General features: G+C 39.0%; 1 protein-coding gene across 4 annotated transcripts in view; it reads right to left on the minus strand.

Annotated features, from left to right (window-relative positions):
• CFAP43 (cilia and flagella associated protein 43) overlaps positions 1–17,436 on the minus strand; it is a 107,992-nt gene that overhangs the window by 13,323 nt on the left and 77,233 nt on the right. For all 4 annotated transcript variants that reach the window (XR_001447280.3, XM_077947455.1, XM_001106544.5 and 1 more), the window contains 5 exons: positions 10,244–10,363; positions 5,230–5,337; positions 3,593–3,679; positions 2,508–2,596; positions 455–668 (listed from right to left, as the gene is read on the minus strand). Coding sequence is in view for 3 of the 4 variants with exons in the window: in XM_077947455.1 (XP_077803581.1) it covers positions 455–668; positions 2,508–2,596; positions 3,593–3,679; positions 5,230–5,337; positions 10,244–10,363 (618 nt within the window). In the remaining variant the exon portion in view is untranslated. The remainder of the gene's footprint in view (positions 1–454; positions 669–2,507; positions 2,597–3,592; positions 3,680–5,229; positions 5,338–10,243; positions 10,364–17,436) is intronic.

Consider the following 17,436-nt stretch of genomic DNA (forward strand, 5'->3'; position numbering starts at 1 on the left):
CCACATAATAAAAAGTGAAATCAAAGAGATGAACTTAATTTTACTAATGTATTTTAATTCATTGTGTCCAGAATATTATCACTTCAACCTACAATCAATATAAAAATATTAATGAGACATATTTCTTTTTGTTCATATTAAGCCTTCTAAATCTGTGTATGTTACAGCACATGTTACAGCACATCTCAATTAGGACTGGCAATATTTATTTCAAGTGCATAGTAACCTTGTGGTTAATGGACACTATTTTGAATGGCACCAGTCTAAAAGCAACAGGCCTACACTTAGCCTTCAATAGCACCAGGGTTAATATAGTATTTCATTATCTTATTACTATGACCAAATACTACCCTAGCAGGGAAACCTAAATAATTAGCTTTTTTGGTTACACTGACCAATGTAAACTATGTATTTGATATTAGTACACTAAAAATTAAATTAAAATAGTATATACTTTCTGTTCATTTTCCACTTTTGCTCGTCTTGTCATGCAGAAGTGATTCCAGACCAAAGGGTTCAAGCCTTCTGGCATGTTACTAATATTGTCCAACTCATCCATGGCTTTCATTAACTGGGCAAAGGCATCCTTACTCAACTTGCCAGATCCTGGTAGTTCTCCAAAAGGGACAGCACTGGTTGTTTCTGAGTGCGTTTTCTGTTTGGAAATCCTGGTATTACCAAGAAAAGCCCATCAACATTTCACATTCTCACAAAAACAGCAATGTGAAACAATTAGGCCCTTAGCACAGGCATAACACATTGTATGACTCTTCCCTTTGGCACGTGAGGGCTGGTAGGTGGGTTATTCCACAGATAAAGGGATCCACTTTGCCCTGCTTCCATACTCTCCAGGTTCTCAGACGTGACCTTGGCTAGACTACAGATGTCTCCAACTACTGTCAGCACTGACAGACAGCTGTACCTGTGCTAGGAGATATTTCCTTTCTGTATACTGTAAGCAGGCAAATAAATCAACCCATCATTTCACCTCAGCCTCCCAAAGTGTTGGGAATACAGTGGTGAGCCACCACCTGGCTAACTCTGTTTCTATCTACATTAATAGATTAGTTTCATTTCCCTTTGTTTCAGCTGGAAAGGGAAAAAGGGTACAAAGATTTGGGCAAGGCACTCACTATCAAGATGCTTTACAATACACTGAGGTTCAAACTATATTATCATCCCCATTCTCTAGATGAGGAAAGTCAGCCTTGGAGAGAAGCTCATGGCCCAAGGCTATCGGTCTGACAGGTGATGGAGTTAGGATTTAGAGTTGATTCTGTATGACATGAAAGCTTGTGCTTTCCCACTGCTGCAGGAGGTCTCACTTCTTTTTCCACAAGGAGAAGGTATATAATTGGGCTAATTATCGCTCACTCTTTTAAAAATAGGAAAACCGCCGGGCGAGGTGGCTCACACCTATAATCCCAACACTTTGGGAGGCTGAGACAGGTGGATCACAAGGTCAGGAGATCGAGATCATCCTGGTCAACATGGTGAAACCCCGTCTCTACTAAAAACACAAAAACTAGCTGGGCGTGGTGGCAAAAGCCTGTAATCCCAGCTACTCAGCAGGCTGAGGCAGGAGAAACGCTTGAACCCGGAAGGCGGAGGTTGCAGTGAGCCGAGATCGTGCCACTGCACTCCAGCCTGGGCGACAGACAGAGACTCCATCTCGAAAAAAAAAAAGAAAACCAAAACAATAGGCATGTTCTAGGTTAAATTTCCTAGGTTGCCTGTAACCTGTCTGAGTCTGTATCTCAAACACAAATTAGCTGACTATATCTTTGTGACAAACTCCATGATTTCTAGATTACATTTGATTGAAAACTATGAAAATCTGCATTTATAATGGTGGAAGTCAGTGATACTTTCTTAGAACTCTTTTCAAATGGCTATTTTCAACCATTTATACTGGCATGTTTCAAACTTTGAGCACAAGCACATGAGATACTCTGAGGAAAAGCAATTTGTGGTCAAATAAGTTTGGAAAACACTGCTTACTCTGTACCTTATACTTGGAGATCCAAAGGCCAACAATAAATTCTGCAGTAAAAGAAAAGCTCCTTAACTTCCATTTTTTAACCCAGTATCTTCCCGAAACTTACTTAGTCCTGGAAGCCTATTACAAGTAGTTCCAATTTATACATCAGGGAACTTGTGTTTGTTTGAATGCACTTTAGAAAAAAACTGTTTTTAAATCTGTGTGCCAACTATGATGTAAGAGGAACTTCCTTAATGTATAAAGCAGAACCTACAATAGCACTATGCTTACACAGATCCTTAACTGTTTTTAAATAATGAAAATAAATCATTATTCTCTACCTTAAGATATAGACTTAATCTCAAAAAATACTGAATTATGATCAAAACCCTTAAACATCTCCACCTAAAAGATATTATACTGAATAATTCCATTTAATTGGGAGAAAAAAGCTGAAATCTAGTAACACTCCTCTTTATTTGCAAACTTTTTTTCTCAGAAACACAATAGTGAAGGAGAAACAAACCTTGGTCGGCGTTTAAAAAGTTTGTACAGTATATCCACTTGATGACCGGGAATTTCAGAAAATTCCTTTTTAAAGCTGCGATCCATAACCTAAGGACAAACATGTCATTCTGAGGATTGCAACTTGGTCTGGAAACCTTTTATTTGCTGACAATACTCTTCAAAATACAGGTGGTAGCACTTTGGTTTTAAAAATCCATGAAACCTTGATTTATAAAGTTGTTAGACATTAACCATTCTCTGTGCGAAGATTTGTTTTGATAAGAAGCATCTAAGTGTATTAAAAATATTATTTCATATAACAGGTCTTAGAAATCATCCATAAGTTTCCCAAAGAAGTGTCCCAAAAGATATTTACCCAAAAAACATGCATGTTACTCTATTTTTTTTCTTTTCTATTCCATTCTGTTCCATCTGTCTTCTTTATGCTAGTCTATCCTATTCTTTTCCATTATAAAACTGCTGGTCATAACCTACTAAATCGATTTCATGGCCAAGTAATGGGGTCCGCAACCTAAAGTTTGAAAAGCCTTAAAGGCTAGATGATTGCCCTGTATTTTGTATAAGAGAAAGCTTAGACCAGAGAAGCTTATAAAAATTCATTTTGGCCGGGCGCGGTGGCTCAAGCCTGTAATCCCAGCACTTTGGGAGGCTGAGACGGGCGGATCACGAGGTCAGGAGATCGAGACTATCCTGGCTAACACTGTGAAACCCTGTCTCTACTAAAAAATACAAAAAATTAACCAGGCGCGGTGGTGGGCACCTGTAGTCCTAGCTACTCGGGAGGCTAAGGCAGGAGAATGGCGTAAACCCGGGAGGCGGAGCTTGCAGTGAGCTGAGATCCGGCCACTGCACTCCAGCCTGGGCGACAGAGCAAGACTCTGTCTCAAAAAAAAAAAAAAAAATTCATTTTACACATGGATTTTCAAAAATATACAATGCCATAGAATGAAGTTCACCCATAGCTGAGAATTAAGTGGGAGAAAAATCTGTGAGAAAATTATATTATATCCCCTTTAACCTTCCTCCAATCCAGGCAGCAACAACTCGACTGCACTGTCGAGTGGGTAAGACAATGACTCTCACTTTATCTTCTGCCAGTAAGTTGTCATAGTGCTCCTTGTACACATCCAGGTCTTCTCTTGATTTCCGAACAGCTTCTGAAGTCTGGCTCTATAACAGCATCAGGAATAGTGGATTGTAACTGGAGACTTTGCAGCATAAACAAAAATCTTGGGGATACTAAAAAGAGCAAGGAATTTCCCAGTACAAGAGAAATATGCCTGTGAAGTATTCATTATAGATAAGATTTATAGAAGAAAATAAACCAATTGGGGACTTTGAAAGAACACCCAATCACCTGTTTCTAAGTACAGCCAACTCTGTGTATGAGTGTGTGAGTGTCTGTGGAGCACACTGCAGTCTTGGTAGGTCAGCGTGGAGGATGAAGGTGCATAGGCTTCGAAATCACATGGACGTGGGTTCTGAGAGACTGGATATACATGCAAACAAGGGCCAGTCCATATGCAACAACAGAACTCTGACGTACAACCTCTACAATCATCAGCTGGGAAACGAAATAACCACAGCCTTCATAAGGATTGGCCTCAGACTTTCAGGGCTTGATCATAACCACCAGCTTCTATAATTTTGTCCCCATTTCCAACCTAGGACCATCCAGAGAAAGACAAATATGTTCCCTAAACCAGTCAAATGAGTTGTCCCGCTTCTAATTGGTTTGCCTCTAGCTTCCTCATGCCAACAACTTCCAATCATGTTGCACCTGAAGCCCTCCCTTCTTTGCACTATAAAGCTTTCCTACTCCTTTCCTGACTTTGAGTCTGCCAAAAGCAACTGACGGTGGACGAGTCCCTTGCTGTGCCAAGCTCTGAATAAACAGTGTCTGCTCATTTGCATTTGGATGGTCTTCATTTATTCCCACAGTTCCAGCTACTGCTCTCTTACACACCAGTGGCTGACTTAGGCATGTTACCCACGCTCTCTGAGATGGTATCCTCATCTGTGAAAGAAATCCAGTATGCTGCAGGGTCGCTATATGTAAAGTTGTATTTAGAACGTGCTTTGCATATACTGTTTAATAGGCTCTTAGAAAAAAAGTTGAGTTCATGTCATTTATAAGTCACACATTCATAAATGCTCTTTACTAATACTACTAATAAAAGCTGACATTTGTTGAAACTTATTATGTGATAAACATTTGGTATTCATTGTCTTTTTGAGCCATATCTATCCATGCTCATATTTAGAGTTTTTCATAATACAACAGTTTTTCATTCCATACGCGAGCCCATTGCTTACATCTTAGTAAATCTTAGCGTGTCAAATGGCCCAGAGAGAAAAACATTCCCTAAATAAGAGCTTGTAAGCAGCTTAAAAGGTTATATGCCTTGTCCAAGGTCCCACAGCCAGTGCTTTCAACCATGAAGCTATATGGCCTCATTTTATAAACCATGTCATACGAAAGCTACACAGTTCTTTTGGCTACATGATTGCCGATGCAGAATCAAATAACTTTATCAAACAGATTGGAATGGTTACTTTCACCTGGCCCTGGAGCAAAGTTGCAGACAGGGAGTCAAGGGATGCACATGGTTACATAGGAATGGTGGAAGGAAGGAAGGGTCTAGACACGTGAGCTCTTGCTAAATGAGGGGCATGTCTATCAGAAAATGCTTGTATTCAGATTTCAGACATATTCTTACTTTCTCGAGCTGTTTCCTTGTAAGGTAGTTGTTCAGGAATTTTTCTCTGGAGCTTAATTCTTCATCCAACAGTAAAGAAAATGCAAGGTTACTTATTTTCAATTCCTCCTGTAGAAATATTTAAGAAAAAGGTTGGTGGAAATACTTCTACCTGAGACAATATTTTCTATAGACTTGGCACTAATCAAGCAAGTTTATGACATACAGATAAGAGAAATATTTCAAAGAAAAAGGGAATACAGCTTATTGAAATAACTTTAGTTATTTTGCCTTTTTCATAATTTCATTGTAAGGTAATCACATATACAAAAAATACATAACATGAACATATAATTTAAGGGATTATTATAATATAAGGCAAACACCCTTGTTAGCACCACTTATCGCAAGAAACAGAACCTTACGACTGCAGTTGCTTCTTCCAGGAGTCCTCATCAAAATCTCAACCCCAGTACTAAACACTGTTTTGACTTTTATCATACATTGTGTTTCTTTGTAGTTTTATTACCCAGGGGTGTATAATGCTGTAGTTTGGATATTTGCCCCATCCAAACTGCATGTTGAAACGTGATCCCTGGTGCTGTAGGTGGGGCCTAATGGGAGGTGTTTGGGTCATGGGGATGGGTCCCTCATGAATAGATCAATTCCCTCCCTCAAGGGTGAGTGAGTTTATACTCTGTTAGTTCCCCTGAGTGCTGATTGTTAAAGAGAGCCTGGCACCCCCCTGCACCCTCTCTTGCTTTCTCTCTGACCATGTGATTTCTGCACACGCCAGCTCCCCCTCACCTGCCATAAATGGAAGCTGCCTGAGGCCCACATCAGATGCCCAATCTTGAACCTTCTAGCCAGCAGAATTATGAGTCAGATAAACCTCTTTTCTTTATAAATTATGCAGCCTCAGGTATTATTTATAGCAACACAAAACAGACTAAGACAGAAACTTAGCCACTACAGTAAAACTTATTCATAATTTTTTTTCGTGTCTTTTAAATCTCTTACTACCTGGATGATGAAATAATTTGTACAACAAACTCCTGTGACTTGAGTTTACCTATATAACAAACCTACACATGTACCCCTGAACTTAAAATAAAGGTTAAAAATAAAATAAATCTTTGATAATCTTCATGTTCCCTTTCATTTCTTTTCCTCACATTTGTAGTTATCAGCAGTCTCTGTAGCATTGCATAGTCTGGTTTTAATGCCTGTATATTCATGGTGTAGTTTATCAAGGCTTTATTCTTTTTATTTATTGAAAAATGGCAGCTGGGTCCAGAGGCCTGATCAAATCTAAACTTGATCCTTTTAACAAGACTATAGGTGGTATTGTGTTCTTTGATCAGGAGACATGTATCATCTGATTGTCTGTCTTTCTGTGATGTCAGCAGCTGCAGGTAGTCAATGCCCGGGTCCATTAATCCGTTGAGAGATGCAAAATGATGAAAATCTGGATTTAGTTTCCCTTTTCACTTATTAATGGAAATAGTTTTATAAAGAGATGCTTCTCATCATCTACTATTTGGTTTCCCAGTGGTACACTTCAGTTCATATGGGAAAGGCAGGCTAAATACTTGATACTTTCCCTTTATCAGTTTTTAGATAATGAATTTGCTGTCATCCTCTGAAAGTGACTGATTGGCACTTCTCTTTTTAAAATATCACAAATTCATAAATTTAAACAAATATGATGGGTTTAATTAATTGCAACTATTATCGTCTTTGAATCTTAAATTGTCTAATTTAAGTGAAATGTTTTAAGTTAGCTCCTGAATTATTTTGATATTACTGAGTAGTCTGATAGTTTCCTCATTATCTTACATGGCGAGAGGATCTCAGCATACCTTTAAAAAAACAATAACTTTGTTGAGATGTAATTTACATACCATACAATTCACCATTTACAGTGTACAATTCAGTGTATTTTAGTATATTTGCAGTGTTGTGTAATATAATCAATTTTAGAACATTTCATCATTCCCTGAAAATCCTTTAGCAGCCATTTCCCATCTGCCCCTCTGTCACCTCCTAGAGGCCTCCACCTCCCCACAAAAGCAACAACTTTCTAATTTCTGTCTTTATAAATTTGCCTGTTCTAGAAACTATATGATTCCACATAAATGGAATCATACAATATGTGGCCTTTGTTGTCTGGCTTCTTTGACTTAGCATGTTTTCAAGGTTCGTCCATGTTGTACCATATATCAGCACATTCCTTTTTATTGTGGGATAATACTCCCTTGTATGGATACACCATATTTTACTCATTTGCGCTCAGCTGTTGGATATTTAGATTGTTTCCACCTTTTGGCTATGACTAATGCTGCTGTTAGGCTGGAGCATTCATTCCCAATCTTCCCCCTCACTCCCAGTATATCCATACATCCCCTCCCTGCCAGGCCAGTGATTACATTCTTCTATCTGTGGCCACAACTCCCGAGAGCAGCCCCTTTCCCAAGGCTACAGGTCTTGCTGGGTTCTGGGAACAGCTCTTTTCCCCTGCCTCTTTAGCTCTAGAGATGGTACTGACCTCCCATTGTTTCTAATTACAACATGTTTGCCACTCTTTGCTGTTTCCCTTAACTCCGCTCATACCTTTGTACAAAGTCCCCTCGCTGAGGGAATTTAAATGTAACCCTTTCAGTGTACCATTCCTGTTGGGATCCTGGGGATATAGTCATCCTCCTGAAGATTCCCTTCCCATCTCTCCAGTGTTGCACTATCTTTTCTCATTAAGCCCCCTGCTTTGGTCAGACACCTCTCAAAACCTCTCATCAAACGAGTGCATGCAAATTTGGGAGACCTGGCATTTCTCAAAATATCATTATTCTTTTTTTTTTTTTTTTTTGAGATGGAGTCTGGCTCTGTCGCCCAGGCTGGAGTGCAGTGGCCGGATCTCAGCTCACTGCAAGCTCCGCCTCCTGGGTTTACGCCATTCTCTTGCCTCAGCCTCCTGAGTAGCTGGGACTACAGGCGCCCGCCACCTCTCCCGGCTAGTTTTTTTGTATTTTTTAGTAGAGACGGGGTTTCACCGTGTTCGCCAGGATGGTCTCGATCTCCTGACCTCGTGATCCGCCCGTCTCGGCCTCCCAAAGTGCTGGGATTACAGACTTGAGCCACCGCGCCCGGCCTCATTATTCTTTTTTTTAACTTTTATTTTAGGTTCAGGGGTACATATGCATGTTTGTTATCTAAGTAAACTCGTGTCATGGGGGTTTGTTGTACAGACTATTTTGTTACCAGGTACTAAGCCTAGTACCCAATAGATATTTTTTCTGATCTTCTCCCTCCTCCCACCCTCCACCCTCAAGAAACCAGACACCCCAGTGTCTGTTGTTCCCCTCTATGTGCCCGTGTGTTCTCATCATTTAGCTCCCACTTACAAGTGAGAGCATATGGCATTTGGTTTTCTGTTCCTGTGTTGGTTTAATAAGGATTATGGCCTCCATCTGTATCCATGTTCCTGCAAAGGACATGATCTCATTCTTTTTGATGGCTGCATAGTATTCCATGGTGTATAATGTACCACATTTTCTCAATCCAGTCTATCATTGCTGGGCACTTAGGTTGATTCCATGTCTTTGCTATTGTGAACAGTACTGCAGTGAACATATGGGTGCATGTGTCTTTATAATAGAACAATTTATATTCCTTTGGGTATATACCCAGTAATGGGATTGCTGGGTTGAATGGTAGTTCTGTTTTTAGCTCTTTAAGGAATTGCCATACTGCTTTCCACAATGGTTGAGCTAATTTACATTCCCACCAACAGTGTATAATAAGCATTCCCTTTTCTCCACAACCTCACCAGTATCTGTAATTTTTTTACTTTTTAGTAGTAGCCATTCTGACTAGTGTGAGATGGTATCTGGTATTTCATTGTGGTTTTGATTTTCATTTATCTAATGATCACTGATGTTGAGCTTTTTTTCATATGTTTGTTGGCCACATGTATGTCTTCTTTTGAAAAGTGTCTGTTAATGTCCTTTGCCCACTTTTTAATGGGGTTGTTTGTTTTTTCTTGTAAATTTAAGTTCCTTGTAGATGCTGGACCTTTGTCAGATGCACAGTTTGCAAATATTTTCTCCCATTCTGTAGGCTGTCTGTTTACTCTGTGGATAGTTTCTTTTGCTGTGCAGAAACTCTTTAGTTTAATTAGATCCTATTTGTCAATTTTTGCTTTTGTTGTGATTGCTTTTGGTATCTTCATCATGAAATCTTTGCCAGTTCCTATGTCCAGAATGATATTGCCTAGTTTGTTTCCCAGGATTTTTACAGTTTGGGGGTTTACATTTACATTTAAGTAAATCATGATTCTCTTCTTAAACTCAATGGATAGTTTGGCTGGGTATAAATCCAAAGCTAGAAATAATTTTTTCCTCAGAATTTAAGGGCATCACTCTTTGATCTTCTTGCTTTTAGTTACTGTGTACTTCATTTTTATTCCTACTGCTGGAGATAATTAAGACAGATTTTTTTCTTCCACCTGATCTTTTGGGACATGAGGATTACTTTTTCATTCCACATACACTTTGAACAAAGCCCTTTGCTATTTGGTGGAGATACAGGGATGAACAAGATGCTCTACCCTCATGGAGCATCTAGTCCTGAAAGCATTAAAAATAATCTCACATAAATTACAATTCAGTAGCAATGAATGGTAGAAAGGAAAAAATACAGTATATAATAGGAAGATATTACCTAGTCTGAGGAACTGGTTTTTGAGCTGGGATCCAAAGGATGAATGTAGTTCAGGAAGCAAAGAAGTGTTGGCAGACAGTATTACTGGCAGAGTTGGCAGAGGCATGAGGAGGGAGGGTATTGGGTGTGTTCAAGATGCTGAAAGAGGAAGTGTGGCAGGTAAAGGGGAAGGTGCACAAGATGAGACTGGAGAGGGACCCAGGGCCCAGAGCATACAAGATCTTCGTACCTGGTAAGGATGTTGATCTTCATCCTAAGAACTATGGAAGGGCCCTGCAAGCTCCTTAAAAGTCACATAAGTAAAGCTTTTATTTACCTGGTTGGTAACCAACTCTGCCTTCACTCTCCTTTCAAAAAGTCTTTTCAAGTGTTCATCAAAGGCCTGTGTGCTTTCTTGAATAGAGTTTTGAAGTTTCTTCAGTTCTGCTTCTAATGACTAAAAGGAAGACAACAGTCAAGTTAACATTTAGGAGTATTAAAGGCTCCTAGGAAGTGATGTTTAAATTTCACCACAAGGCGGGGCAGATGGAGGGCAGCCCTTGCAAGGTGTTCTGGGCCCTGTACTCTCTTAAACCAGAGATAGTCCCACTTGGATCTGTTTAATACACTGTGTGTTGAGATTTTTGCTTAGAAAAGATTACCTTGGGAAAAAAAGCTTAAAATTACTGATCATGGCTAATGATACAGGCAGAAGTAGGATAGGAAAGCAAATTGCAGCAAATCTTTCCAGAAAATCCTCACTCTTTACATAGCACAGCAATCTCCAGACACATGATTTAGTCCAAAAAATTTTTATTTTTTTCAAGCACTGGTCATTTTCACGGCATTATTTCTATTTTAAGGAAGCAAGAAGTCAATATACATATATGTATATTTATATATTTGTACTCTCTTGTTTTCTGTATGTTTTGTCTCTCCAAACAGTTCTATATCAAAAGGAAAATGTTCCCTTGCCCTCTCTTTTAAAAAAATTCCACCAGGACATAGGTGAAAAGCTATAAATTTATATTTTTAAAGAGAACAACATTAAAACATGAGGTATAATTTTGATTGCACAGCAGGGTGACTATAGTCAACAATCACTTAACTGAACATTAAAAAATAACTAAAAGAGTGTAACTGGATTGTTTCTAACACAAAGGATAAAAGCTTGTGAGGATGGATACCCATTCTCCATGTTGTGATTATTTCACATTGCATGCCTGTATCAAAACATCTCATGTAGCCCGCAAATATATACACCTACTTTGTACCTGCAAAATTAAAAATAAAAAAATACAAAGTAAAAAACATGTAAAAAGGAGGTATATTGGTATAAATCATTTTTATCCTTTATTTGTTTGTAACTTTTTATTTTGATATAACTTCAAACTTATAGAAAAGTTGCAAGAATAGTACAAATAATTCCCATATACCTTTTTCAAAGTCACCAACTGTAGACATTCTACCCTATTTGCTTTATCACTTTTCTTTCTCTCTCTTCTTTCTCTCTCTCTCTCCCACCCACTCCCTGCCCCCCACCTATCTACTTTCTTTCCTACACTTTTCTGAACCATTTGAGAATAATTTGCAGACACTTGAGGACAGGCCACTTATTTTGTAGAATGTCATTTTGTTTAGGTTTGTCTGATGTTTTCTCAACTGTACACCCAGGTTACACGTTTTTAGCAGGAAGACTACATAAGTTATGTTATGTGCTTCTGTGTCTACCTCATCAGGAGATACATGATGTTGGTTTGCTTCATTATTGGCGATGTTAACTTGGATCACTTGGTTAAGTAGTGTCTGCCACTTTCTCTATTGTAAAGTTAGTTTTTCCATTTGTAATTTATTAATTTGTGGAAAGATACTTTCAGACTATGTAAATATCTTGTTTCTCATTGCACTTTTATCTACCAGCCTTAGCATCCATTGATAATTCGTATTCAAATTAATTATTACTATGATGGTAATAAATAGTTTAAATATACACCAGTTTAAAAAGCCAAGTTCTCTCTACGCCAGATTAATAAGGAAAGTAACTGATTCTGGGAGGATAATGGAGAAAGAGGTTTAGCAAAAATAATAGAGGCATATGATGCCAGGAGAAAGACCATCCAAATTAAGTTACCTAACAGTGAGGAGATATGAACATAAAACAAACAAATATGAAAAAAACACATCTCAGGGTCATTGGCTTATAATAGTTTATATCACTATCTCATAGGCATGGAAAAGTCTCACAGATTGTGTCCTCCTGGTGGCCCTTTATCAAGTTCACCTGTTCCTAGATGATGAAAACATCAGCAATGGCAAATGGCCACAGACCCAGCTGGCTGAGGCCAGATTGTCTACATGTCTTAGATCCAACCTTCTTTAAAAACATTGAGATTCTGGGCCTTTTGAGGGTCTCTGGTCCAAAAGAATGTTTTTGTAATGTAAAATGGTCCTTTGCCTTTCTTCTTCAAATGCCCCAAATTCTTCCCATTGCAGGTCCTTCTCACATGCTCTTCCGTCTGCCTATGCTTCATTTCCCACTCTTCGGCCTCTTCAGTCTGTCTCACTTTTCCAATGCAAGCATAAATGCCATGTTCTCAAGGAAGAGTTCCTTGGGCCCTGTCTTAAGTCTCAGAAGCAAGGCCTGAAACAAGATTCCAGGGCACATGATTTCTGGAGGGGGCGCTCTTTAGGAGACACCTGTAAGTGGCTGAGGGAAGCAGGACAGGCAAGAGGCAGGAGCTGAGCAATGAAGCCATCTCAGGTGGCCCAGCCTTGGCCTGATTCCCAGGGTTGGTAGAAATGAAAGGGACTCTGCTGAACTGTCTCATTTTGGGGTGAGGAGGCTGGGGTTTTGTACCCCCTTCCCCTTGGGCTCTGTCAGCAGGTCACTGGCTGCCCTGGGTGAGGGCAGTGGTGTAAACTTGGGGATGTCTCTGGACAAGGAGGCTCCCTTGATCATACAAGGGCAATAACATTCCAGAGAAGGTCTCAGGTGTCAGCCTCTACCAGGAACACTCATAGCAGAGAGGGGATGGGCACAGAAGCCTGCAAAGGGGATCTGGTAGGTACCAGTGGCTGATCTAAGTCAGTGCCTGTGTTCACCATCATAGATGGCACCCTGAACTTGCCCTTCTAATTTATCACATTGCAGTTAAATAATTATCTTGCGAATGCACAGTTACTATATAACTGTCTCCACTCCACATAATGGTCATGGTGAAGGGGGTGGGGGAGGAGAGGCTGTGTCTGTCTTATTCATGCACATCCCTCAGGACCTGCCATTGTACCAAGCCCATAGTGGGCACTCAAGGAATATATTTGTAAAAAACATGAATGTCATTTTTCTTCAAACATTCCTAGAAAAGTCTGATTTTGCCTAAAAATGTCTGCATCAGATGCTGAGAAATGAGATGCAAAGTGAAAGACCAAGTAGGAAGTTTATATGAACCACGCAGAAATCCATCACACCTAGAATTTCTCCCAGCTCTGAAACAACAACGACAACAAAATAAATGGTCTGCCATTTAAGAAGGTATTATTTTCGCTGACCAGGCTGGTGAAGGTAAAGGCTTTATCCTTTAATCTATGAATCCCCAGTACTCAGAAGAGTGCCTGGCACATAATAGGTATCAACAGATTCATTCAATAAATTTATTCATTCAATAAATCTTCCCTAAGTGCTTATTATGGATGGAGTATAGTTCTAAAAACTGGGAATATAATATTGAACAAAGACCAGTTCTCCTCCCTCATACTGTATTCTAGTAGAGAAGACTGATAATAAGTCAACAGGTAAAAATGAACTGAGCCAGGTGGTGATAAGTATTATGGAGAACCATAAGTCAGGGAAAAAGGGACACAGGGCAGGATTGAGGAGAAGCAGGGATTTCCACCATCATAGGAAGATGAGGTGACAATTGAGTAGAGATCTCAAAGTCGTGAGAATGTGAGTCATGTAGCTAAATGGGGGAAGAGCGCTCCAGGCCAAGGATACAGTGTGTCAAGGACCTGCAGCGAGAATGAGCTATGGGTGTTTGAGTCAAGAGTTTGCTGGGTATCTGAGGAACAGTAAGGAAATCAGTGGAACTGGAGGGAAAGAATGACAGGAGATGAAATGAGATGGGATATAGGGATTGGGGGAGGAGGCAGGGGGCAGAGGAACTAAGGTAAGAAATCCTGGGAAAGGTAACAGTAGTTTGCATTAGAGTGGTAGCTGTAGAGGTGTCAGAAAAGCAGCTACTTTGAAATAAAAAAGAAGGGACTTAAAAGGGCAGAGGTGTGGTCTCAGGGTACTGCTTTGGGGAGAAAAGGGCAACTCGAAAGAGGGAAGTACCCTGTAGAGACTCGGGAGTAAAGAGAAAGAAGGAAGAGATGGAAATTAGGGGGTCGTGTAGAAACAAAAGAAAAATCATAAAATTGGAAGACACACCAGCCTCTTCCCCATTGCTTAAAGAAGTCAACTGTATATCAAGCTGATAATGTTATCCTCACAGAAAGAGGAAAAAAAGAATTAGTCAAAGTAATTCTTAGCATAATATGTTGGTGTATTCTTAGTGGGATATAGTCTAAAACCAAAAAAGAGCTACTAGGAAATCTGAAAATTGCTATAGTATTTGTTTTGTTTGTTTGTTTGGAGGGACTGATTCTTTATTTCCAAAAAGATACCTATTAATATTCACTATCAAAATGGTTGCACTATTGGTTTCGCTTTCTCCCAACTGGACCCAAAGAGACTATATCAAAAAAGAGTACATTTTAAGCCAATAAGCTTCAGGATGTAAACCTAACAGACCTTACACAAAACACTTACCAAAAGTGGGGATTTAGTAGGGAAAGACTCTTGAAACGATCAGCAAACTGCCAGCCCGCAGACTGTAGAGAGCCCTCACAGCCAAGCAGGGTGGCCCAGATGCCACAAACCCAAAGAAGCAAAGTTCCAAAATAATATAACATTTAAAAGGTCTTGTACATAACCTGTTCAAAATTTCTCCAGGACCAACCGAAACCAAGCACAGTGATATAGAGCTTTAGAGACAGCAGCTTGAAACCCAGAAAAGGGCAAGGAGATGGGGTTTCTATGGCTAAATCGGTGGCACAAACATAATCTTCTTTCTTTCTTTCAAGGAGGCAGGAGAGCAGTTAAGTGATCCCCTCAACATAAGGGGCACATGATCCATCCTGTGAGCAACTTGGAAGCGGATAGGGATGGGACAAAAATTTGGTCTCAGAGGTCTCACCATCTTAATTTTGGTCACTTTTAATGAAAAAAATAAAACAAGTAAAAATAACATTGTCCAAAGATATCTTAAAGCTGAAAACCTGAACTGCACCTTTTTGTTGTTGCTGCTGTTTGGCTAACCCCTCCTGGAATCACCTTTCTGGTTTGGCTGGTACTTTGTAGAGAACAATGTGGTTTCCCACTGGGGAGTCTTTCCCTGGAGTCTGTTTAGTTCTCAGTAAGGCTGGCCCATACCTTTGTCCTTCCTCTACAGAGAGGGCAATGTGCATTAAGATGAAAAGTCACCTTCCAAAAGTGACAAAGGGATTAGATTGCAGAGCTGTAGAAGTATTTGGAATGTTTTACATATGGTTGCTATAAAACAACAAAAAAGGTAATTACAAAATGTGCACATCACAACACGCTTTTAAGGACATTATGCATTGTGCTCATGTTCCCTTAAATGTTGTTACCAAAGGGGCTCAGCCTCTAGCCCAGCTGGAAATCTCTGGGAAGAGGCAGAGACAGTTTGGCGAAAAAAACATAGGCGGTAGATGGGACAGCATGTTTGATAGAGGTATTTTATACACATTGTAGGACTGAGCAAATCAGTAAGTATATTTATATTTTGGGAACGAGAGTTTTCACTGAAAAAAGGAGACCTACATATTTAATGAAGGAAAGAGAAAAGAACCCTGTGCTGTTGAATTGGAATTGAGTTGGAATTGGAGCTAACTGGATGTGTGTGTGTGTGTGTGTGTGTGTGTGTGTGTGAGAGAGAGAGAGAGAGAGAGAGAGAATGACTCCTAACCCCTATAGCAAAGAGCACATCTAGTACCCAGATCTTGGTCTCTAAATACCAATTCCCAGTAAAAGGCATCCAGGATTCTCTAAAAAGAAAAATGGCTGATTCTAGGTGCCTAGAACATCTTGCTGTGTTAGAAAGGGAGAAAGTGCTCAAAAACTGATGAAGACACATGAAAAGGACACAGATAACAACTTGAAGAAGCTCCAAACACTTTGAAAAACAGAAATAATAATGATAGTCATGGATTAAAACACATTAAGTTAGAGTATGCCTCTGGTAGGGCAGAGGAAAAGTTCTTCTTGCAGAAGAATACTAACTAGTAAATATAAAATAAATGATAAAAACTAGAAAGGCACCATCTTGCAATCACTATAGTAATAATTGATTCAGGCAAGGGTCATCAATGGATGCCAAAAGACAGAATGAACAGAGAGTCAGATTCAAAATATCATCCCCCACAAATGAGTTATTACACACTAAGGAGAAAGAGAACTTCTATAATAAAGAAATCTGGAGAAACCTTCTGTCCAGTGATCATACTTAATGTTACCAATAGTGGGACTGACTAAAATCAGGAGCCTCCTGATACGATGCACCGAAGACACAGTATCATCTACTTAGTATGATTGTCAGAAATATTGCACCTAAATCTAATCATTAGGAAACAATCAAATTCAACTTGGGGGACATTCCACAAAAAAATCAGCTTCAATTTTTAAAAAATGTCAATGTCATGGAACACAAACACAAAGTTGTAGAACTGTTCTGGATTAAAGGAGACTAAAAGAACATTAAAAACTAAGTGAAATTGATTAGATTTTTAGATAAACAGCAACAATAAAAGCTATGAAGCACATTACTTGAACAACAGGGTAATCTGAATACGGACTTAATTAGATAATCATATTAATATTAAGCTTATTTTGTATGATAATTTTACTGCGGTTATGTAGAAGAGTATTTTTGTTCTTAAGAGGTTTATGCTGTATTATTTAGGAATATCATGATACCTGTGATTTATCTCTATTCAGGAGAAAAAGAGAACAAACGTGGCAATATAAAAAACTGCTGTGCTCAGGTATATATATAATATAACATATATATAATATATATGCTATTGATACAAATATATGGTATATAGATGGTACTATTCATGTAACATTTATGTACATTTGAATAATTCTAAAATAAAAATTGGTGAAAAAAAATCCAATGTTAGGGAAGTAAGTGGAGGTATAAAATGAATTAAGATTGGCCGTGAGTAGATAATTGTGGAAGCTGGACAAAGGAGTCATTATACTGTTCTCTCTATTTTTATACATGTTTGACATTTTCCACAATACAAGTTTTTTAATTGAGAGAGAGAAATTGAAAACCATCAACACAGATTTTTTTGAGTTTTGCCGTAAAGGAGAGCAGAGACATTGAGTGATCCAGGGGGAAAGACAGGTCAAAGGAGTTGGGTTTCTTCTTTTTACTTTTTGTTTTGAAATAAATTTACACT

The sequence above is a fragment of the Macaca mulatta genome, chromosome 9 (genome assembly GCF_049350105.2).
Source record: "Macaca mulatta isolate MMU2019108-1 chromosome 9, T2T-MMU8v2.0, whole genome shotgun sequence".
In the NCBI taxonomy this organism is placed as follows: Eukaryota; Metazoa; Chordata; class Mammalia; order Primates; family Cercopithecidae; genus Macaca; species Macaca mulatta.